The sequence below is a fragment of the Ovis canadensis genome, chromosome 3, assembly GCF_042477335.2.
Source record: "Ovis canadensis isolate MfBH-ARS-UI-01 breed Bighorn chromosome 3, ARS-UI_OviCan_v2, whole genome shotgun sequence".
NCBI lineage: Eukaryota > Metazoa > Chordata > Mammalia > Artiodactyla > Bovidae > Ovis > Ovis canadensis.
In genome coordinates, this window is record NC_091247.1 from 58131979 (window position 1) to 58155577 (window position 23599).

Below are 23599 nucleotides of genomic sequence, written 5' to 3' on the forward strand. Positions count from 1 at the left end.
TCTTTTTCTCATGATTCCGTACTTGGTCACTCTCTTTTTTTTCTCACTGTAATCTTCCTGCTTCACCAACCCTTATACTCCATTTGGCATTCTTGTATGTTGGCCTCAATGTCTCTACTTTGGACTCCAGACACTTTTTTTCCAGCCCCCTCTGTTCTGTGGGCGTGAGGGGTGAGTGTGGAGGGCCTGCTGGGTGTTTGGCATTGCACTTAGTGGGTCCCACAGTGCTCAGCTGAACATGGGCTCTGCCTCTGAGCTAAGTAGTGGAAATAGTAACTCAGACTCATTGTGTCTAAAACTGCTTCCTCTCATATCTCCCTACTTTGTAAGCGCACACACCCAGCCACCCAGACACCCCTTGTGCTTCTCAAACAGCAAATCTTAGGGACAAATTAGGACGTCAGAGTGATTGTGTCCATAAAGGTTGAAATCCTGAACGAAGACAGTGACAGCAGTGGAGTGACCATTTGTAGGGCCTGCTCTCTCCCCTCTATGTTTCTGACCAATAGTTACTCTTCTGTGTGTAGTTCACTTCTGCTTGAAGCCTTCCCTGGGTCCCTAAGTATTTGAATAATTTGGTGAGTGAGGTAAAATCAACATACCTTGGTTATACTGAATGTTTACAGTAAAAGAAGTTATCAGGGAGCGAAGGTTTCCGTCTTTACAAACTAGATATACTGTGGAACCTTCGGCCAAGATTGAGAGGAAAGTAGGAAGGGTGGTTTTAGCAAGGGAAAAATAGTAAGTTCAGCTTGAAATTAGGGGATTTAGTTCACTGGGAACTAAATTCACTGGGAAAAGTGGAGACTTTTAATTCATTAGGCTGTAGTTCTTCGATATGGGATTCTTCAAATACAGACTAAATATTTATAATTAGGAGCTTTTAAATTCTTTGCCCCAACTTAGGAGATCTCTAAGTAATCTTGTTTTGGTGACTAGAGAGGTAGAGTTAGATTCCTTAAAGAGACATTCATGTTAAAATGATAGGTGGTATCTAATGCATGAAGCATGAATATTATGGTGTGTTAATCAAATACTGTGGTGTGTTGTCTTACTCTGTTGTGCTTTCCCATTGACCTGTTGGCACTGACTTTAACCATCTTATTTTCTAGTGTTTAATGCCTGAGTACTTTGAACCTCAGATTGAAGAAATAAGTGAGGCTGCTCTGCAGGAACGAATCAAGCTCAAAAAAGTCAAAGCTTCTGTGGACATATTTGATCAGCTTTTGCAAGCAGGTGACTAAGTTCATTTGAAGCCCCCAGGTTCATGTGAAGCTCCCCTGGGAATGTGGGCGTGGAAGTAGGCCACAGTTGTGCACGTGATCTAGACAGTTGTGAGTACGAGTTAAAAGTGCTATGCTTCTTCCTCTGCTTGGTAGCTGTTTTTATATTTTTTATAGTTTAGGAAGTCATATTTCAAGTTCTGCTTTAGTGTCATTTTAAAACTGGGTAGGATAGAGTTGTCCTTGCCCGTGTGTTGTCCTCTTGTGCAGGTAGAGAAATCTTACAGCCATTCTTTCTTAGCTTCTATTTTTAACATGAGGTTTGTTCATACTGTATTCACATTTCTTACATTCTTTAAGTACGTGTGAGAGGCAAAAAACAGACTAGAAAGAAATACTTAAAAAGGAAAGCGCACTAAGCTGCAGGATCAGACGCTTGGGTAGGTTCTGGCACTGATTAGTGCTGTAGCCTTGAAAAGCTCAATTCCTTTAATCCTTCTGTCTCTCAAATCCTGTGGCTATCTGAATTTGATGTGGATGAACCTCTAGGGGTTTAGGTGGCAGGGCTTGTAAGCTACCATGAGATGAGAATATACCTAGAGTAGCATGAAGGCAGCAGCATTGCTTAAGTTTTGGAATCTGGTATGCTGGTCAGTGGTTTAGGATAAAAATCAGCCAAACATTCAGTCCAGAGAGAGAAACTGGACTGAATCACTCAGTATAGTCTTGAATATGGCAAGAAACATTTTCAGAAAACTTAAAGAATTTTGGTGTGTAGCCTGTTAAAGCGTCAGGTGTACAAATGAATTGCTGATGCAGATTGTCATTTAGGGAGGCTTTTTCCTCTGCTTGTTGAATATGATAAACATCATTATATTAAGACTTGTCTTCCTCTGTCTTACACACTGTGTGGTGTAGATGCAAGCAGCTGTTCAGTGAACCTTAGTAAAGACAGGGTCAGAGCTGTAACACTCAGCTCATTCAGAGTAATGGAATGAGTCGACATACTAGGAGAGGAAATATAGAAAATTTTAATATCAAGGCCTAATAAGTGCCAAGCACTTTGTAGGCATTTAATTCTGTAACACCTTATGAGTTGGTGTGCTTGTAGTCATTTATAAAGGAAACTGACTGACTTCAAGTAATCTTCAGGGTCACAGCTTTGAGATGCTATGAGGCAGTCAGGTTACACACCATCACCTGTTTCCCCTGCACTCTGTCTTTTGTCTTTTCTAAAGGCTTTTAAGTTTCCTGATAGCCATTTGTATTATCAGTATATTTTCTTAAGAAAAATTCAGCTACTTTTCTTTTTAAAGCACTAAATTCATACTGCTTCCTGTTCCCTTTTCTCCCTCTTGATAAGTGTCAAGTTGGGAACATAACGTTTGAAACAGTAATTTTTTAAAGGCTGCTATCTCTAGGCATGCATTTCAGCGAGGGCCTGGATCTAAGCGAAACAGTCCGATTGCGTTTGTGAAGGAACTGGGCTCTGGGGGACTACATGGCAATCATTTCCAGAGCGTTCATTTCGAAGGTGATAGGTAGAACTATGAGAGGGTTTCTCTGGGAATATGAGTACATAGAATAAATGAGCCCAGGGTCAAACTTGGCTCTGGTATTTTATCTCTTCTGTCAGACAGCACTGTTAGGGATTCTGTGCTATCTGCATCACTCCAGATGTTTAAGCTGATGTGGGGTGCAACTCGCCCTTGGAGAATGGAATCCAATAGGCTTTAGTTCTTTGATGTTTGAAAGATTCTCCCCCTCACCCTTTTTTTCCCCACCCACAGGAACCACTGTATCTCTGGAAACAACTAACAGTCTCTTGGATTTGTTGTGTTACTATGGAAACCAAGAACCCTCCACTAATTATAATTTCCAACAACAGGAACAATCAGAAGAGTTGGTAATGATTTTTTAAAGTTTCTTTTGGTAGTAATTCTTTCTCATTTTAAGGTGATTTCTTATGCCTTATGTTAGAGATTTGTGCTGAGGTGTGATATAGCACAGTATGTAGCCTGGACAAAAGGTGATGTGGAGGAAGAGATGGATTTTAACAATTGTTTTACCCTGGTTCCCTCCTTAAAAGTATTTTGACCTTGCCTGCCACATGCAGAAACCAGTGACCAGAAATGTTTGGATGGGCCCCTTTGTTGTTGTTTCTCAAAGTGACAATATGTTGTATATGGGACAGAAGGGAACACCCCTGGCCCCAGCCCTCTTGAAAATTCATGCATATATAGGCAGGGTCTCCTTTTTACCTTCTACCAAATCTTTATTTCCTTTGCTTTTCTGAAATTTCCTCTACCTTACCGGTTCTGAGTAGTATAGCTTGGAGAATGCTTTCCGTTGTCGTATTCTGTTTTATATCTGTTGGTGATGGCTCATTTCAGGAAGAGGGCGAAGAGGGGGATAACGTGAAGTCTAAGAAGAAGGCTGGTCACCAGCTTGGAGTTACTTGGAGGTATGTTACAGGATAATTAGAACGTTTATGGATCCTTACGGTTGTGGAATGTTCTCCGTCACCCCCTGAAGAAGACACAACCCTGTAGTGTTCTAAAATGCAGTTTGTTCTCTGTGTGCAACGTAAATGTCACCATTGTTTTTCATATGTGTTTGGGCCATTTTTTATTAGATCTTTACTTCCAGCCAGCTAGAGGTACAGGACTGGTGTTGGTTTCTTTTTTTTCCTCCCCCGCCTAACTCCATGTAACCATCATGGTATGGTTCTTTTGGTAGTTTCATTAGTAGTCCTACCTTGCACTATATGCCTCTAACTCTAAAAAGGTTCAGAATTTTAAAAACTATGTTAGAATACACAAATGTCAGAGCGTAGTTCTAAATTAAGACTGCTGGCTAACAAATAGAAGTATTCAGTACCAAACAAAAGATAAATATCATTTATGTAATGATTCAGGATTCAAATGAACTGAGTAAAACTGTCTAAAAGAAAGGTATTTCGTAAGGGTGTCTGGAAAAGGAAAGCTACTGTTAATATCAAAATGAGTGAATAAAAAAATTAAACTTCTTCAGTAGATACTAATAATTTCTTATAGTGGTTGAGAACAGGGACTTGTGAGTACCATTTTGGCCCAAATGCAGGCTCTATTTTCCAAGATGTGTTGGTAACAGAAAATGAAGGTGCAGCGTGATTTGTATAACATAGCACGTTGACTGACTGACTGAAAGAGCCAGATTATATAAGCTAGAATAGGATAATGGATTCTAGGGCACCACATGTCTGCGGTTGCCTCTGATTATTTATATCCAGTTGAAAGAGGGTGGAGGAACTTCACTGTGTACCCTGCTGTGCAGTTTGCTTTTTATTTATAATGCTGAGTATATATTCGGAGAAGGCAATGGCACCCCGCTCCAGCACACTTGCCTGGAAAATCCCATGGATGGAGGAGCCTGGTGGGCTGTAGTCCACGGGATCGCTAAGAGTCAGACACGACTGAGCAACTTCACTTTCATGCATTGGAGAAGGAAATGGCAACCCACTCCAGTGTTCTTGCCTGGAGAATCCTAGGGACAGGGGAGCCTGGTGGGCTGCTGTCTGTGGGGTCACACAGAGTCAGACACGACTGAAGTGACGCAGCAGCAGCAGCAGCAGCAGCAACCAGATCTCCCTCTCTGGGTGGGAAGAATTACTTGAAATTATATGCAGAAAATGCTTGGAACATTGCAAATACTCCATGTGGTAGCTGTTACTGGTTTTATCTGTTTCCACTGGTTCACGTTTACTCTTGTGTCTAGAGCCAAAAACCATGCTGAGAGAATCTTTGCTCTGATGCCTGAGAAAAATGCACATTCTTACTGCACAATGATTCGAGGAATGGTGAAGGTAACATTTGTTCTGGATAGTTGTATGTTTTTGTCTTTAATTTCTACTGAATCGGGGTTTCTCAGCCGCAGAACCCTTCACAGCTGGGCCACATAGTTTGTTGTCGTTGGGGGTTTCCAGAGCCTTGAAGAATGTTTGAGAACTGCCTCTACCCACTTCATGCAGTAATTCATCCTCCCATCCCCCAGTTGTGAAAATATAATTCTCATAGTTGTTTTTTCATTGAAATAAGATACACTTATTGAAAAAAAATTATTAGGAAAAAGTTTTTAAAAATTGAAATCACCGCATTGAAGTAACAGGAATAGAAACTGTATTATGCCACACTGCTCATTTAAAAGGAAAAACACTGTCCATTCTGGTCTATCCTTTTACTTCTGAGAACAGTAGATATGTAAATATTTATTAAAGACAACTTTTATGGTGTTTAATTTTCATCCTTTCCCTCTTCCAGCACCGAGCTCATACACAGGCATTAAGCTTGTACGCGGAACTGTTAAACAACAGACTGCGTGGTGAGTTGTGTCTGGAGAATTCATCTCTGTCCTTCCTTTCCTTCTCATATGTGGGCGTGTGTGCGTGCTCAGTCATGTCCTAGCTCTGCATGCCATGGACTGTACCTTGCCAAGCTCCTCTGTCCATGGAATTTCCCGGGCAAGAATACTGAAATTGGCTGCCATTTCCATCTCCAGGGGGTCTTCCCCTCCCAGGGACTGAACCCGAGTCTCCTGCATTGGCTGGTGGACTCTCTACCTCTGCATCACCTCTGCATTCTTACCTGTGTATCATTGTATCAGGAGTGTATACAATCGCAGGATTTTGCCTTAATGATTTGCTCATTCTTAATCTTTTCCTCTGATGTTGGTGATTGAAACGAGAATCCAGAGCCAGAGAAAAGAGTGGTTTTCTAGTTTTGTGGACTCATGTGCATGACCACTTGGCCTTTAATCACTGACCCCAAATTTTGTTAAAGTAGTTTTCTTCTTTTATAGCTGATGTGCACACCTTCAATTCATTAATTGAAGCAACAGCATTGGTGGCGAATGCGAAATTTGAAGAAAAGTGGAATAATATATTGGTAAGGAGGAACCCTCACTTTGGCTACTAATAGGCCAAAATATCCTTTGCTGGGAGTCCTGAAATGCAGGAGACACTAGTTCATTCCCTGGGTTGGGAAGATCTCCTGGAGAAGGAAATGGCAACCCACTCGAGTATTCTTGCTGGGAAATGCTAGGAATAGGGGAGTCTGGTGGGCTACAGTCCATGGGGTTGCAAGAGTTGTACATGACTCACCTACTACACCACCACCAACCACCATCCTTTGCTCGGAGTGCATGGGGTGGAGAGAGCATTCACTGAGCTTCTTTGTGGTGGTCATCTTTGCACTGGGCACTCCACTTGCAGTGGCCTGTTCACACCCTTCTAGCAACCCTTAGTTTAATTAGCTGTATCTGACATGTGACCCAAGCATACAGCTAGAATCCAGGAAGATCAGTTTGCTATATTATATTCATTTGTTTCCTTATAATCATGTGGGGTTTTTTTTATATTAAAACATTTATTGAAAAAAATTACTCGGAAAGTTTTTAAAAATTGAAATCACAGGAACAAAGTAACAGGAATGGAAACCACACTATACCATTCATTGTTGTCCAGTCACCCAGTTGTGTCCAACTCGTTGCGGCCTCAGGTACTGTAGCCCGCCAGGCTCCTCTGCCCATGGGATTCTCCAGGGCAGAATACTACAGTGGGTTGCCGTTTCCTTCTCCAGGGGATCTTCCTGACCTAGGGATCGAACCCGCGTGTCCTACATTGGCAGCTGGGTTCCTTAGCACTGAGCCACCAGGGACGTGCATACCATACCATACTGCTCATGTGAAAAGGGAAAAACCAGTCTGTTCTAGTCTCTACTTTTGCTTCAGTCTTAGACTCTTTAGGCCACTAGACTCTTTAGGCCACTAGAGACAGTTGGACACGGACATCACATGGGGGTTAGAGTGACTGTTGAAAGGGCCTTCTCTCAGGGGCACTAGATAATTCTTAAATGGGGGGCTTATTAATCTGCTTTAAACATAGGCAGACAGCCCGATTCTTTTAGTGTGATCTGTTAGTTTATTGGACAAATTACCCACCGGGCATTAAAAAAAATAATACTCCTGCTTTTGATTCAACTAGGACCTGCTGAAACAAATGGTTGCACAGAACGTGAAGCCCAATCTACAGACTTTTAACACTATTCTCAAATGTCTCCGAAGATTTTATGCATTTGGAAAATTGCCAGCCTTACAGACCTTCCGGGAAATGAAAGCCATCGGGATAGGTGAGGGGTGTCCTCATGTCCCCACTGGAGGCAGTGCTGACCTGAGGCTTCAGGTCCAGGTGATCCAAAAAGAGACTAAACTTTTCTGTGCTGTTTACATAATATGGTAGGAATTTCCTTTCCACCATTAAGCACACTTTTCAATGATGTATATTTAGTATAATGGGAGCTCTTTATCATCTTTTTGCTGCTTATAGCGAATTACACTCTTGGGATTTTAGATACTTTTTAATGGATTTCTTGATTCTAGGGAGAATTGTTCACTTACAGTTGGCTGGTTTTAAAATCTCGTGACATTTTCTGGCATAATTTAAGTATTTGAACCCAATTGTGTGCTAGTATGTTGTATATTTTTCAGTATTTATGTTATTGAATCAGTTCACTTCTATCTTTTAGTGTTCTTAAATGAAACTCACAAGAGTATTGACTGTAATGTTTTAGTGATAGGTGTCTGGACTTTCTAAGAGGAATTTGATCTCTATGACACCTTTCCACCTTTACATTAATCACATCAGCTGGGAAATGTCTTTGTTCAGAGGAACGGAATGCATCTTCTACTTACGTAATACCACTAATGTTTTTATTCACAGTAAGCTATATTTTGTATAGCTGTGTTTGACATTTCTTTCTTTTTTTCTTTTTTCTATGTACCTGGTAACATAAGAACCCTCGCTTGCAACATATCATCATATTATTCAGCTGTTTTATCAACATGGTATGTATGTATGTCATTATGTTTATGTAGAGATTAGGCTAACTTCACTGCTAATGAATAAAGATTGGATAGTTCACATAATAGCGTTGTCTATAGCCTGAGCAAAAAGTTACTCGTGAGGGTACTGTCATCTTTTTGTGATGTAAAACTTAAGTCGGAGTGGAGGAAGGTCATTAAATGTACTAACGGGTAGTATATGGTTTTGGCCAGAAGGTACTTGAGTTTGGAATTCCTTTTGCCCTCTAGAACTGTGCTGTCCGATACAGTAGCTACTTAGCCACACGTGGCTATTTTTTTTTTTTTTTTCTTCCAGGAGATGGTGAGTTTTATTTTGTCTTGTCTGGATAGAGGTTTGATTTGCTCTCGAATGTTCCAGGTTGGAGAGAGACTAGGAGAAAGCACAGAATGCAGAGGTCTATTCGGTGTAATCTCCCTCATTTTCATCTTCACCGTCAATGGCAAGAGCAGCGTATTTGCTTGCAGAACTGAACTTCGAGGCTGGATTTTCTTCAGCTTTCTTTGGCTCAGGTGCAGATCTGGAGTCGTGATCCTTTTTGCCATCTTTCCTGTCTGCCTCCTTCCAGTGGTCTTTGTTCCCTCCGTCTCCCGGACCACGGCTGGAGTTCCCACTTTGGCCTTTTGGGGCACTCACCCCATCTACTTTATTTTCATCTTTCCTTGCTGATCCTTCCTCAGATGGTTGAGCTGGAACTACTTTCCCTCCACCACTTGTAGGGGACTGCTGCTCTGTGTCTGAGCTCTGAGATCGAGCAGGAGGGTTAGAACTTCGCTTCACCCAAGCATTCTCCTTTGGTGGAGGGGCTGGCATTACCTTTAGAGGCTGTTCAGGTTTGGGAGGCTTAGAAGTTGGAGACTGACAGTCTTCCTCTTTATTGGGGGTTTCATTTTCTAGAGACTTCTCACTCTCTCTTCTTCGTGCATTTCTGCCAGATGTGGCTGAGGTCCCAGTCTGTGATGACTCACTTCCTGTCCTTGATCGTTCCCGTTCCTGAGTTTCTTCACTTCGCCAGCTCGGGTGTCTCTCCCGAGGCCGTCGCTCTAGTTTTGGCTCATCCAGCTGACGCTGCAGTTTCTCCTGTTCCTTCTGTAGCCGCTCTTCTACTTCTCGTTCTCTAGCAGCTGTGTCAACAGGCTTTGCCCCTCCAAAGATAGAGGCTGCGCGACTGGACTGGGAGGTGCTAGCGGAGGAATCATCTTCCTTAGGAGTACTCCGAGGCTTTAGGTTCAGTTTGGGTCTTTGGGGGGGACCTCTGTCATCCCGCCTATAATCATCCCGAGAGTAATCATCTCTCGAACTCCAGGACCGGTCATCTCGTCTGTCGTATCTGTCTTCATAGCGGTCCCCGCCTCCTCTGTAGTCGTCATCCCTACGGTACCCGCTACCGAACGCTCTTCTGCCACTGCCTATCCTGGAATCGTAGCCTCTGTCATAGTCTCTGCCACCTCGGTCATCATAGCGATCTCGGCCCCCGTATCGATCCATGTCCTGGCGTGGGCCATCACGGTAACTGTCCCGATACCCGTCACGATATCGGTCTGAATCGTAACGATCTCGATACTTGTCTCCAAAGCTATCATCACCCCTTCTAGGCGGGTAGTCATCAAAGCTGTCTGCAGCAGGACGGGCCCTCCAGTCTGTATCTGTTTTGTCAGAATCACGATTTCTATCTCGGCCAAAAGAACGATCATCCCTGTCTTTATCCTGTGCTTGATCAGCAACGTCCACTCGAATTCTCCTGTTACCTAGAGACTCTTCGTTGAGGCTCAAGGCACTGAGCAAGGAATCCAGGTCCTCAAACTCAGCATAACCAAAACCTTTTAACCTCTCAGGATTGCTGGGCTCACGCGGTAAACGCACCGCACTGATATTTAATCCTCTAAAGAATTCCTTAATGGAGTCTTCTGTCACATCATAGGGCAGGTTCCCTAGGAAAGCAGTGTAGGGTGGAGATTTGGGAAGACGGCTCCGGTCGATATTGGGTTCCCGAGCAGCCCGTGGAGCAGTGGGCAGGATGGAACGGTCAATTGGAGGTGCCCGATACACATCATCATCATTACTATGCCAAGTGGTTGAAACATCCCCTTCCAGATCGTCTGTTTCATCAGCCCAGCTGACTGGTTTGGGGACATAGGTGCTGCCTCCACCAGTCCCTCCATCCTCAGCCAGAAAGTCTGTTAGGGAGATAGTCTTCCCCTTCTTATTCTTCTTTTTCGCTGAGGCCGCCATGTTGGGAGAGGGAGAGAGAACGCCCACACGTGGCTATTTAATTAAATTCCTTCATAGCATTAGTGCTCAGTAGCCACCTGTGACTGCTGACTGCATCGTCAGTGATACAATTATAGAACATTTCCGTCTTTGCAGGAAGCTGTTGAATAGTCCTGCTCCACAGTAAACATTATTTTGAAGCCTCATGGGAGAACTTCAAGGCTCCATTTGTTACCTAATTTTAGGTCAGCTGTGCTCTATTGAATGGATTTTGGAGCAAGGCACACCTCAGTTGAAATTTTATCTCTACCATTTACCAGATGTGTGGGAAGGGACTGGATGTCTTACCCGAGTGATGCCATCACGATGTAATGATGAAATGAATTATGTGTAGTGTCCCGTTCATGTTTGGGAGGCATGTAGTAAGTACTGTAGGTTCTTAGCCATTTGCCCCAACCTGCGAAACAACCCTAGGTATAGAAATGACAGTTCCAGTCTTTCTCTCCTGTAGTGGGCTTTTTGTGTGAAAACAACAGAAAATCTTTATTTTGGAAGGGTAGTTTTGCAAAATTCACATTCTCACACATAGGGAAGTAGGAGCCGTTAAATGACTTTATCTTGAAAACAGGTGAACTGTTTCCACAGTAATTTTGTCATCTAAAATTTTACTAAACTTTGGTGGTATTGTACTGCTACTACTAAGTCACTTCAGTCGTGTCTGACTCTGTGTGACCCCATAGACGGCAGCCCACCAGCCTCCCTCGTCCCTGGGATTCTCCAGGCAAGAACACTGGGGTGGGTTGCCATTTCCTTCTCCAATGTGTGAAAGTGAAGTCACTCAGTCGTGTCCGACTCTTAGTGACCCCATGGACTACAGCCTACCAGGCTCCTCCGCCCATGGGATTTTCCAGGCAAGAGTAGGTATTGTACTAAAACTAAGTAATTCTCACCCTAAAGCCTATTCCACTACTACATCACACATCACCTTGGCTAACTAAAGTCACTGGTGCTTGTGTTTCCTAAGTAACACCCAGGGTCATAGGGGCAGGAGTGTCAGTGTGTCTTAGGGATATAAATCTATTATTGTCTGTAATAATAGTTGCTAGGAATTTACCCAAAGGAAAAAGCCTAAAATAATGAAGAGATGATACATATGAAATAGGCTATTAGGAAATAGAATAATTAGAACAGTAACAAGTGCAAACATCCTTGAGGAACTAGAAGTACATCTGTGCTGTCACTGAAACTATATTATCACTTGCAGGTGCATAGGTGGGGAAGGGAATATAGATAAATAATGTGAAATGTTCAACTGGAAATGTCACAGATACATTTTGATTCTATAGTTTTCTGTTTCTTGGCTCTCATCCTGGTTATATTTAAAAGGAGCACAAATGTTTATTAGCAAAAAACATGTTTGTTTTCTAAGTAGGCAGGCTTGGTGAGGGTATCCGTCTGTCTCCCATTTCAGTGCAAGTCCGCCTTGTGAGGAGACTAAGAAGGAGGGGCTGCGTCTGTTGGGAGCGCTGTAACTGACCCAGGCCTTGGGGAGAGCTGCACTCAGCAGAGGGTGCTCTCATTCCTCTCACAGGGATATGCTTGGCCAGCTCCATGGCTTGGGTGGAGGAATGAGAAAGGCAGCCTTAGGACTAGTTCTGCCTACCCCATGGAAGTGCGGGAAGTAGGCTCCTGAGAAAACCCAGTTGCCTTCTTTTTCTGCAGAAAGCCCTTCAAAAGGATCATCCCTCATCATCTATGATATCATGGATGAAATAACGGGAAAGAAGTTTTCTCCAAAGGACCCCGATGATGGTACGTGCAGAAATTGCTGCCGTAAGACAGCCAGCCTCTTTTCCTGACTGGGGTTATAGAGCCTTGTGATGAGGATGGGGTTTGATTTAGTTTAGCCATCTTTGGGTGGTTATTCTGAGAAAGCAGAGTGTCAGTGGCTTGTGCTGTATGTTGCTTCTCCTTGTGTTTTCATTCTTTTAGGTTTGTCCTACACCTTACCAGTTTTGTTGCCAGGATTTTTAATTAATGTTACTGACCTGAAAACATACTTTATGCATAGTAACCAAGGCTCTTCTGAACTTTGATTTTTCAGATATGTTTTTTCAGTCAGCCATGAGGGTTGTAAGTACCATTTCTTGCTTAAAACTTCGTTTTTCTTTTATCCATTTCCTAAATTCATCATTGGTGGTTGGGAGGACTCTCCCTGATTCTTTCACTTCCTAACTCTTGTGTTCATGTCATTAGTCCTAATTTTTTATTCCTCTAAAATCTCTACAAAATCACAGCATTCCTACCCTGTGTTGATTGTGTTTGTTGTCTTTTTTTATACCTTTCTTCAGATAAGGTTTCAGAGTATTTCATATTTGCCTGTTGTTAACTTATTAGATTGATGGTTATATCTAATTTTGTTTTTTCAGCTTATCGTGCTAATCATAGGAAACATTTTCAAGCAGTTTCAGAATGAATTTAGCAGTCTTATTTCCTGAGGATAATTGCTTTACTACTTAGTGTGTGTCTTTCTAGGTTCTTTCCTCTGGGTGTTCAGACATGCATGTCCACACTCATTTCCGTGGTATCTTGTTTGTTGTTGGCAATATAGTGTTTCATAGAAGGGAATGACTTGTTGTTGGGTGGGTTTTGGAGTTATTTCATGGGGATTTTTGCCAGTATAGTGATGCTAGAGATAGCACTCCATCTGTCTTAAGCATGACATCCCAAGTGTTTTTGTCTAATACTAAATATAGGTGTAATCACTAGATTAACATTATTTTGTTTTAAATTTCACTGAACTTGGTGATTTTATCCCTACCCCCAATTTCTTATAATTCATTTGCTGTCAGTCAGTAAAATGTTAAATCAGTATACGTGTTTCCCCAGGTATCTACTTTCTTGCTTCATGTAGTGAGCCACCTTTGGCTGATAAGGATCACTGAGTGATGGTTATTTACTACTTCTACATTTTCAGTGCTCTTCTCTCAGAGATCTAGAACTTGCTTACCAGGTCCATGGCCTTTTAAACACTGGAGACAACCGGAAATTCATTGGCCCCGATCATCGGCGTAATTTTTATTAGTAAGTATATTGGAAATATATCCTTCGCATTAACGGAACACCTGTATGCAACTAGTGGTCAGTTCTGCAGGTGGGAGACTTGGCAGTCTTATTTTAGGCAGCATGATCCTGACTTTAATGATACCAGTTATGTGAACACTTGGAAGGTTCAGTGGTAAAACTGATTTGTCAAACTGAGGTGTCCACTGTGTATCTTTTAAGCTATTTGTAACTTTAAATCTGTGTATCTTTTCCTTCTGTTGTTCTGTGCTTATTCTCTATCCTGTCAGACTTTTTGCGACCCCATGGAGCCCACAGGGCTCCTCTATCCATGAGGATTCTCTAGGCCAAATACTGGAATGGGTTGCCATGCCCTCCTCCAGGGGAATCTTTGCAACCCAGGGATTGAACCCAGGTCTCCCGCATTGCAGGCGGATTCTTTACCCTCTGAGCCACCAGGGAATCCCAAGAATACCGGAGTAGGTAACCTAACCCTTTTCAAGGGGTTCTTCCCAATCCAGGAGTCGAAATGGGATTTCCTGGATTGCAGGCGGATTCTTTACCAGCTGAGCTACCCAGGATGCCACACTGTCCTATTTTATATTTTCAAATTCATAGCAGGGTGAATCCCTAAAGATTTCATCTTAGCCTCTCTTGTTTTTAAAGATGTTGGAGCCCAAAGAGACTCCTTACATGGGTTTGCTTTTAGGCAGATAAAAACAAGAATGTAAGAAGGCAGCCTGTTCATAGGTGCGTGGTGGTTCCCTTCCATGTGTCCAGATCCTCTCTTCACATTGAACACTTGTTGAGTAGTATCCTCACTCCTCTCCACCACGAGCTGAGAGTGTATGGCGTTGGCATCAGTGACCAGTTGAAGATAAGTGTCAAACTGGAAAGTCCAGAAAGCACAGTTAGCAGCACCTCCTCGGTCACGCATTGAGCTCTGTCACTTGAAATTGTAACATAAATTGTCTTTAAGTTCTGTGTAATATGTCATTATATGACTGTGCTGTAATGTAATCATTCCCCTACTAGGCAGGGATTTTAGACTAAACCTGTTTTCTTTCTCCGTCACAGTTCCAAGTTCTTTAGTTTGCTTTGTCTGATGGAACAAATTGATGTCACCTTGAAGTGGTATAAGGACCTGATACCTTCAGTAAGTGATTCATGACTTAACATTTGTAGATGTTTGTGTGTGTCTTAACATCATTGTAGATGTTTGTGTGTGTCTTTGCTGAGTAATACTTAAAAATGTATTTGTATTTTTCTTAACCAGGTCTTCTTTCCCCATTCCCAAACATTAATAGATCTTCTCCAAGCATTAGACGTAGCCAATCGACTAGAAATGATTCCTCAGATCTGGAAAGGTCAGTTTCAGTCTGTGTGTCCTGACCCATCTTACTCTGTTGTCTTACGTTTTGATTCACAAGCGTGTTAATGTGGTTAGGGAAGAAAGCTTCCATTTTTTCACTAAATTAAACTCTGTAGTTGAGGTCTCCTTCAGGGTGACTTGCTTGTGTTTCATGTTGGATTGCATGAGTAACAGTGGGGTGGAAAGGACTTCAGTTGGTTCCTCTGTGACCAGAAAAGGCTGGGTTTTGTGCACTTGTGTCAGTTACATGGGTCACCCGAGATCGCAACCTGCAAAGCCTGTGCCTTTCATTCACTGGACTGTGATGCATCTCTGTGCCTCAGGAGCGAACAGTGATACTGGTGATAGTATGGTTTCGAAGGAGCAGCCGTGACTGTGTGTGTGTGTGTTACACATGTAAACTGACTGCGGAAGATGCTGTAGCTCACCCACGAGGTGACTGTGATCGTAAAATCCGTTCCTCTTTGCCTCAAGTTGACATGAGACACTGAGACCATAGCTCTGCCGTCCTGCCTCACAAGATTGCTCTGGTGGCAATGTACAAGGACCGTTGACGACTCCCACGCGCTGTAAAACCATGGGGAGCGGGAGTCTGCTTGAGTGTGGCCCACATGCTGTTAGCAGTTGCCCGGGAGCCAGTTACTGGCGCTGGCTTTCAATACTCTCTGGTCCTTTTCCTATGGTGAATCATGCTAGTTTCTAGAATCCTGGAATACATATCAGCAATGAATTTTCTTATTTTCTTCTCCCTTCCCCCACCCCCCACCCTCTGCCCCAATATGGATGACTGCTGACAATGGACAAAAAGAATGTTGGTTTTACATGATGGTGATCATGTCTCACTCTGTTCCTTTTTGTTTTAAGATAGTAAAGAATATGGTCATACTTTTCGCAGTGACCTAAAAGAAGAGATTCTGATGCTCATGGCAAGGGATCAGCACCCACCAGAGGTAGGCTTGTTTTGCTCTCTTTGTCAGATATACACTAGCCAGCATATCCTCTAATACTGAGCACTTAGGGAGGGTAATTCCCATGGTTTCATCTACTCTGCAGAATTTTGCCACCTAAACCCAGATTTAAATCTACACATCTGACTTCCCTGGCAATCCAGTGGTTAAGACTCTGCACTTCCATAACAGGGGGCCCAAGTTAAGATACTGGATGTGTGTGGTGTGGCTGAAAAGATAAAAAAGACACATCTCAACATACCCAACCAATTTGAATACCCTTCCTTCGTTTTTCTTTCCTTTTTTGTCTCTAAAGAGAAAACCCATGGTTGGATTTGAAATACATGGCTAAACAAATTATCACATCAATGTCGGGTGCTTTGCCTTTTTTTGTTGTTATTAATATGTATGTGCTGTACATGCGATGTGTTCAGATGGTAAGATGCAATGCTCAGAAATTTTAATGGTCCTGTGGAGTCTCCTGTTCTTAAATTGTCATAAAACTAGCGAGGCAGTTCTGCTGACTCTCGGGGCCTCTCAGCTGCAGGCGGCATTTGCTGACTGTGCTGCAGACATCAAATCGACTTACGAAAGCCAAGATGCTAGACAGACTGCTTCAGAGTGGCCAGCCAATTCTCTGAACTACATAGCCATCCTCTTCTTAAGGGCTGGGAGAACCCAGGAAGCCTGGTGAGTACACGAAACACCACACGTGTCACTGGAAGCACCTCTAATGTGGCTGTGTGATGTGTGGTTTCTCAGGAGACAGACGGGTTTCTGCACAATGAGTTGTGTTTTGGTTTCTTTTTTTTTTTTTTTTAAATTTTGGTTATGCTGGGTCTTCATTGCTGCACCTGCTTTTCTCTAGTTGCAGGAAGTAGGGCTCCTGGTCTAGTTGTGGTGCACAGGTTCTCATTGCGGTAGCTTCTTGTTGCGGAGTGTGGGCTCTCGGGCTTCAGTAGTTGTGGCTTCTGGTCTCTCGCGGAAGTTCAGTAGTTGTGATGCACGGACTTGGTTGCTCCACAGCATGTGGAATCTTCCCACACCAGGGATCGAACCCGTCTCCTGCATTGGCAGGCAGATTCTTTACCACTGAGCCACCAGGGAAGCCCTATAATGAGTTTTCTATGGGAACGTGCAAATACTAACTAAAAAGCAAACTTGGGGAAGAAAAATCAATATGCGTGTGTAAGGAAGGATGTGGTTCAGTGGGCTCAGTCTCTTTATCTTCATTTTCTGTACCTCTAGTCACCTAAATAGAACACAATGACCAGAGAATCTTAATTTTGAAAGTGTTTTGGGCATTGGTATCTCATTTATGAATGGTTTCCACACACCCATAGCCCTGGCTTAAAATGTGGGCTGTCTACTGGAACTTAAGGAAAGTGGCATTTACCAGTATCGACTAAACCCAGCCTTGACTAGAGCCCATCATTGGTTTGTGCCACTGTATTCTGTTTCTGTGTGTTCTTGTTGGCAGTTCATTCTCATACTCATTTCTAGTGTTTAATTGTGAATGGAGACGTTATGCATATTCATTTTTCCAAAAGCAGAGAAGTCAACAAAGGAGTACTTGGTTGGGGTGGTCATAGTTGCATGATTCCACTGTATGTTGTTTTGGATTTAATGTTAGTTGTTAGGACCAGTGAGGGGGTAGTTGTGTATGGTTGTTCCCAAGAGAGGACCTTATGTTGAACATAACGACTGTCAGTCCAAGGTGTGGGTGTTCGCTCTCTCTAGGAAAAGCTGGTGGAGGCTTTGCTGCCTCAGCTGGTCTTGACTGGTGGTGAATCACACAACTTGCTGCACAGCTGCTGACCTGTGATGCCTGGAGTTGTTGACTCGGGCAGGTTGACACACGTTGTGAATCAGGCTGTGATGATTGGCGCAGGGGTACGGACCTCAGCTGATGATGGGAGCTGAGTGTATGTGCTTCTCCTTCATCCTGCATGTGGCAGGATGCTGGTGAGCGCTTACATGAGACTAGTGCCTTAATCTGAGCCTGCTCTTCATAATGTCAGCTTAAGACACGCTGGATCACGAAAGAGAGGAGATTGTACAGCATTTGCCTCCCTCCCTTCCCTCTGCCCACGTGATACTTTCCCTCCCTGGGGGGACTGAAGTGATCCTCTAGAGGAGGGTGAACCCCAGCAATTCTCAACGCTCATAACAAAACACATTTGCCTGTGCAGCGTGTCATGTTCACACATGAAGTTGGAGAAGAGGGTTGAGGCACCTGGAGTGATTCTTATGTAGAGATGAGGCTGGGAGCTGGTAGGGCTTCCAGATGTTTGTCTCCGGGAGCTTCCACTGTAGGTGGAAGGACACTTAGTGTCTGCGTCCGGAAGAATAGCTCTGGTCACTCGATTGCCGTCTGTTCTGCTACTGTTCCTAATCTCTTTCCTATCTCATCTTGAACAGGAAAATGCTGGGGCTTTTCAGGAAACATAATAAGATCCCCAGGTAAGTTCAAGTTAACAGGCCTTCGTGCATACATCCTACATTAGCCATGTAGGTTTCACTCTTACAGGGTGGGTGGCGGTGTGGAATTTCTCATGTACGTTAGTGGTGGCAATTGGGCACTTTTCTGTTAGGCAAGCAAATGGACAGTCACTCCCACCATCTGAGGCATCCTGAGGCAAGTGCAGTTTTCTTACTCTGTGCTTAGTGGTCACATGTTAATATACTGTGGATAGATCCACATTCAGCATGCTGAATCATGTTGAAGATGGTAAATGTAATGATGAAGATGTTGAGGATGAAGGCATGTTGAATTAACAGTATTCATTATCTCATTAGCCCTTTAAAGTTAAACTTCATGTAACTGTCTCCAAAGCTACCGATCTTTGTAAGATACTAGATTCTGTATGTAAATCTGTGAGGGGCGTAGCTAGCAGATGTTGACATTTTGCCTTTTACAGGAATGAGTTGCTGAATGAGTTTATGGATAGTGCCAAAGCATCCAGCAGCCCGGCCCAGGCCATTGAGGTCATTAAGCTGGCGAATTCCTTCAGCCTGCCTATTTGTGAGGGCCTCACCCAGAGGTTAATTGCCGACTTCACCCTCAGCCAAGAACAGAAGTAAGTGGGCTCTTGGGCTCTGGGTCATCACCATGAAGAAAAGTTAAGAGATGAAGCAGCCCATCTATCTGCCCATTCACATGTCTGTAGCTTTCTACCCCTGAATTCCCTTTTTTTAGAGAAAGTCAGGATGTGTTGGTTTAATGCTGTTTTTTGTCATACGAGTCAGGGAGGCCTATACATTGACTTACTGGATCTTGTCCTCTGTTGCTATAGTGCAGCTGTAGAGACCCCCAGCCCCCAAGCCTGAGTTTCAGTGTGACCCTATTTATTTTTCTTACAGGGAAGCCCTGGGAGACCTAACCGCACTGACCAGTGACAGTGATAGTGAAAGGGATAGCGATACCAGCGAAGACAAATAAAATAAAAAGTGTGTGAATCAGGAGCAGCTGTGACCAAGCCTAGCTGTGATTACACTGGATACCTGAGATGTTAATATCTGTAATAGGAAGAAAACAGTACAGATTTGGTGAACCTTGAAATACAGTTGATACACACGGGCTTGTTTAGGTTAAATTCCCAGGCTAGCCACCTGTGTGAGGGTTACCACGTGGAGAGCAGCAGCACCGCTGTTCTCACTTCTGTGGACACACTGTGGGGTGTGCAGCTCGTTGGAGCACACCTGCGGCAGGCATCTTGTGAGCTGACGTCAGCGCCATTTGCCCTCCCCTGCTGTGGACTGTACCCTTTGTTGGCTGATGCTGTGACAGTGGCCCTTTCTCCAATTCACAGAAAGAGTCTAAAGGAAGATTTTGTGCAGTTTCATCACATTGATACTGGGTCAGTAGTATCCCAAGTTCAGGGATGTTTGTATGTGGAACATGGTGCATCTGAGAACTGAACAATCACAGGACTTTAGGCTGCACAGCTGGGAAGATGAAAGCTGTAAATAAATATTGTGACTAAGGTATGTGTGTATGCATCTGCCTTCTTTCTGCACACCCCAGTCTCCCAGTAGGCTTGGGGCTGACACAGGTGTGTCCTCTCCCCCTTTCTCTGAGCGTGCTGGCACCTTCTTCAGGTGTGCTGTGCTTCCAGTGATTTGATTGAAGGCTTGTGAAAAGAGGACTCAAGTGTTTCTTTGACATGACTGCCTGTTGCTGGTCATCAAATCATGTAAGTGTACCTGGTCATGATGTAAAGCTGTTTTACTGCTGGTAACAGGACCTGCTATGAGACAGCTGTCATTAGTGTGGACGGGTAAGGCAAGGTTTATCATTTAGAATCATTTAGATCTTAGTGGAGGATTGCCAGTATACCAGAGAAATGGGCTTATTTCTTTGAGATAAGGCAGTGTGTTAGGGCATGGGATGCTGAAATGAAAGGTATGCAGAGGAGGGTGGGAGGTGCTGAAGGAGTCTCCAGCCTGGCCCAGGAAGGAGACTAACCTGTAAAAGAATGCTGTCTAGCTGACCTGCACAACCATGGGCTTTATAAAAGATTTTAGAAAGGTGAAACCCAAGAATAGTTTAGCTCAGAAAGACTTGAGGGACTTCCCTGGTGGTAGAGTGAATAAGAGTCCACCTGCCAGTGCAGAGGACATGGGTTTCATCCCTGGTCCAGAACATTCCACATGCAGCTGAGCAACTAAGCCTGTGCACCACATACTGAGCCTGTGAGCTGGTACTAGAGAGTGGCTGCTATCCACAACTAGAGAAAAGCCTCCAGCAGCAAAGAAGAACTAGCACACCCCAAAATTAACCCCAGTTCAGTTCAGTCGCTCAGTCGTGTGTGACTGCAACTCCATGAATCACAGCATGCCAGGCCTCCCTGTCCATCACCAACTCCCAGAGTTCACCCAGATTCATGTCCATCGAGTCAGTGATGCCATCCAGCCATCTCATCCTCTGTCGTCCCCTTCTCCTCCTGCCCCCGATCCCTCCCAGCATCAAAGTCTTTTCCAATGAGTCAACTCTTCGCATGCCAACATCCGCTGGATCATGGGAAAAGCAAGAGAGTTCCAGAAAAACATCTATTTTTACTTGATTGACTATGCCAAAGCCTTCGACTGTGTGGATCACAATAAACTAGAAAATTCTCTTTCAAGATGGGAATACCAGACCACCTAACCTGCCTCTTGAGAAATCTGTATGCAGGTCAGGAAGCAACAGTTAGAACTGGACATGGAACAACAGACTGGTTCCAAATAGAAAAAGGAGTGCGTCAAGGCTGTATATTGTCACCCTGCTTATTTAACTTATATGCAGAGTACATCATGAGAAATGCTGGACTGGAAGAAACACAAGCTGGGAGAAATATCAATAACGTCAGATATGCAGATGACACCACCACCCTTATGGCAGAAAGTGAAGAGGAACTAAAAAAACCCCAACCCAGGCCTAAACAGTCTACTGGATTCCCAAATCAAAGGACATTAGATGCCATGCAGACTTGAATATAACAATCATTAGCTGGTATCAGTTCAGTTGCTCAATTGTGTTCACCTCTGCAGCATGCCATGGACTGAAGCACACCAGGTTTCCCTGTCCATTACCAACTCCCGGAGTTTACCCAAACTCATGTCCACTGAGTTGGTGATGCCATCCAACCATCTCATCCTCTGTTGTCCCCTTCTCCCACCTTCAATCTTTCCCAGCATTGGAGTCTTTTTAGATGAATCAGCTCTTCGCATCAGGTGGCCAAAGTATTAGAGTTTCAGCTTCAACATCAGTACTTCCAATGAATACCCAGGACTGATTTCCTTTAGGATGGACTGGTTGGGTCTCCTTGCAGTCCAAGGGACTCTCAAGAGTCTTCTCCCAACACCACAGTTCAAAAGCATCAATTCTTCAGTGCTCAGCCTTTATAGTCCAACTCTCACATCCATACATGACCACTGGAAAAACCATAGCCTTGACTAGACGGACCTTTGTTGGCAAAGTAATGTCTCTGCTTTTTAATAGGCTGTCTAGGTTGGTCATAACTTTCCTGCCAAGGAGTAAGCATCTTTTAATTTCACAGCTGCAGTCACCATCTGCAGTGATTTTGGAGCTCCCAAAAATAAAGTCTGTTTTATTTCCCGTGAAGTGATGGGGCCGGATGCCATGATCTTAGTTTTCTGAATGTTGAGCTTTAAGCCAACTTTTTCACTCTTCTCTTTCATAAAAGGCTCTTTAGTTCTTCACTTTCTGCCGTAAGGGTGGTGTCATCTGCATATCTGAGGTTATTGATATTTCTCCTGGCAATCTTGATCCCAGCTTGTGCGTTTGATTCCAGCCCAGCGTTTCTCATGATGTATCCTGCATATAAGTTAAATAAATGAAGCAAAAGTAGATGTTCTGGAACTCTTGTTTTTTCGATGATCCAGCTGATGTTGGCAGTTTGATATCTGATTCATCTGCCTTTTTCAAATCCAGCTTGAAAATCTGGTCACGGTTCACATACTGTTGAAACCTGGCTTGGGGAATTTTGAGCATTATTTTACTAGTGTGTGAGATGAGTGCAACTGTGGGATAGTTTGAGCATTCTTTGGCATTGCCTTTGGGATCGGAATGAAAACTGACTTCTTCCAGTCCTGTGGCCACTGCTGAGTTTTCCAGATTTGCTGGCATATTGAGTGTAGCACTTTTACAGCATCATCTTTTAGGATTTGAAACAGCTCAACTGGAATTCCATCACTCCACTAGCTTTGTTCATAGTGATGCCTCCTAAGGCCCAATTGACTTCACATTCCAGGATGTCTGGCTCTTGGTGAGTGATCACACCATCATGGTTATCTGGGTCCTGAAGATCTTTTTTGTGTAGTTCTGTGTATTCTTGCCACCTCTTCTTAATATCTTCTGCTTCCGTTAGGTCCATACCATTTCTGTCCTTTATTGTGCTCATCTTTGCATGAAATGTTCCCTTGGTACCTGATTTTCTCGAAGAGATCTCTAGTCTTTCCCATTCTGTTGTTTTCCTCTATTTCTTTGCACTGATCACTGAGGAAGGCTTTCTTCTCTCTTCTTGCTCTTCTTTGGAACTCTGCATTCAGATGCTTGTATCTTTCCTTTTCTCCTTTGCCTTTTGCTTCTCTTTTCTCAGCTATTTGAAAGGCCTCATCAGACCACCATTTTGCCTTTTTGCTTTGCTTTTTCTTGGGGATGGTCTTGATCACTGCATCCTGTACAATGTCACAAACCTCCATCCATAGTTCTTCACGCACTCTATCTAATCCCTTGAATCTATTTGTCACTTCCACTGTATAATCATAAGGGATTTTATTTAGGTCAAACCTGAATGGTCTCATGGTTTTCCCTACTTTCTTCAATTTAAGTCTGAATTTGGCAATAAGGAGGAATTCGTCATCCATCTGAGCCAGTTAGCTCCTGGTCTTTTTTTCTGCTGACTGTATAAAGCTGCTCCATCTTTGGCTGCAAAGAATATCATCAATATGATTTCAGTGTTGACCATCCGGTGATGTCCACTTGTACAGTCTTCTCTTGTGTTGTTGGAAGAGGGTGTTTGCTATGACCAGTGCATTTTCTTGGCAAAACTCTAAACCTTTGACCTGCTTCATTTTGTACCCCAAGGCCAAATTTGCCTGTTACTCCAGGTATTTCTTGACTTCCTACTTTTGCATTCCAGTCCCCTATAATGAAGAGGACATCTTTTTGGGGTGTTAGTTCTAGAAGGTCTCGTAGGTCTTCATAGAACTGTTCAACTTCTTCAGCATTACTGGTCGGGCACAGACTTTGATTACTGTGTGTAATATTGAATGGTTTTCCTTGGAAACTAACAGAGAACATTCTGTTGTTTTTAAGATTGTATCCAAGTACTGAATTTTGGACTCTTGTTGACTGTGAGGACTACTCCATTTCTTCCTGCCC

General features: G+C 43.4%; 2 protein-coding genes and 1 non-coding gene across 3 annotated transcripts in view; 2 read left to right on the forward strand and 1 right to left on the reverse strand.

Annotated features, from left to right (window-relative positions):
• PTCD3 (pentatricopeptide repeat domain 3) overlaps positions 1–19701 on the forward strand; it is a 29994-nt gene extending 10293 nt beyond the window's left edge. Inside the window, exons 7-24 of the mRNA XM_069583109.1 lie at positions 1113–1236; positions 3014–3129; positions 3617–3687; positions 4980–5067; positions 5522–5582; positions 6060–6145; positions 7243–7387; positions 8052–8102; positions 12052–12141; positions 12434–12462; positions 13307–13413; positions 14470–14548; positions 14669–14759; positions 15629–15714; positions 16253–16401; positions 18133–18174; positions 18633–18791; positions 19075–19701. Of these exons, the coding sequence (XP_069439210.1) occupies positions 1113–1236; positions 3014–3129; positions 3617–3687; positions 4980–5067; positions 5522–5582; positions 6060–6145; positions 7243–7387; positions 8052–8102; positions 12052–12141; positions 12434–12462; positions 13307–13413; positions 14470–14548; positions 14669–14759; positions 15629–15714; positions 16253–16401; positions 18133–18174; positions 18633–18791; positions 19075–19153 (1653 nt within the window). The 3' untranslated portion in view covers positions 19154–19701. The remainder of the gene's footprint in view (positions 1–1112; positions 1237–3013; positions 3130–3616; positions 3688–4979; positions 5068–5521; positions 5583–6059; positions 6146–7242; positions 7388–8051; positions 8103–12051; positions 12142–12433; positions 12463–13306; positions 13414–14469; positions 14549–14668; positions 14760–15628; positions 15715–16252; positions 16402–18132; positions 18175–18632; positions 18792–19074) is intronic.
• Positions 8241–11299, reverse strand: LOC138436851 (eukaryotic translation initiation factor 4B). The gene has a single exon (XM_069583110.1). The coding sequence runs from the start codon at positions 10348–10350 to the stop codon at positions 8518–8520; it is 1833 nt and encodes a 610-aa protein (XP_069439211.1). The 5' UTR covers positions 10351–11299; the 3' UTR covers positions 8241–8517.
• LOC138438503 (small nucleolar RNA SNORD94) lies at positions 17581–17716 on the forward strand. Its single transcript, XR_011256428.1, has one exon. It is a non-coding gene; the product is annotated as a small nucleolar RNA SNORD94 (small nucleolar RNA).
• Positions 19702–23599: the final 3898 nt, after the last annotated feature.

Excerpts from the sequence above, each read along its gene's own strand:
- LOC138436851 (XM_069583110.1), bottom strand. The coding sequence starts at position 10,350 with ATGGCGGCCTCAGCGAAAAAGAAGAATAAGAAGGGGAAGACTATCTCC.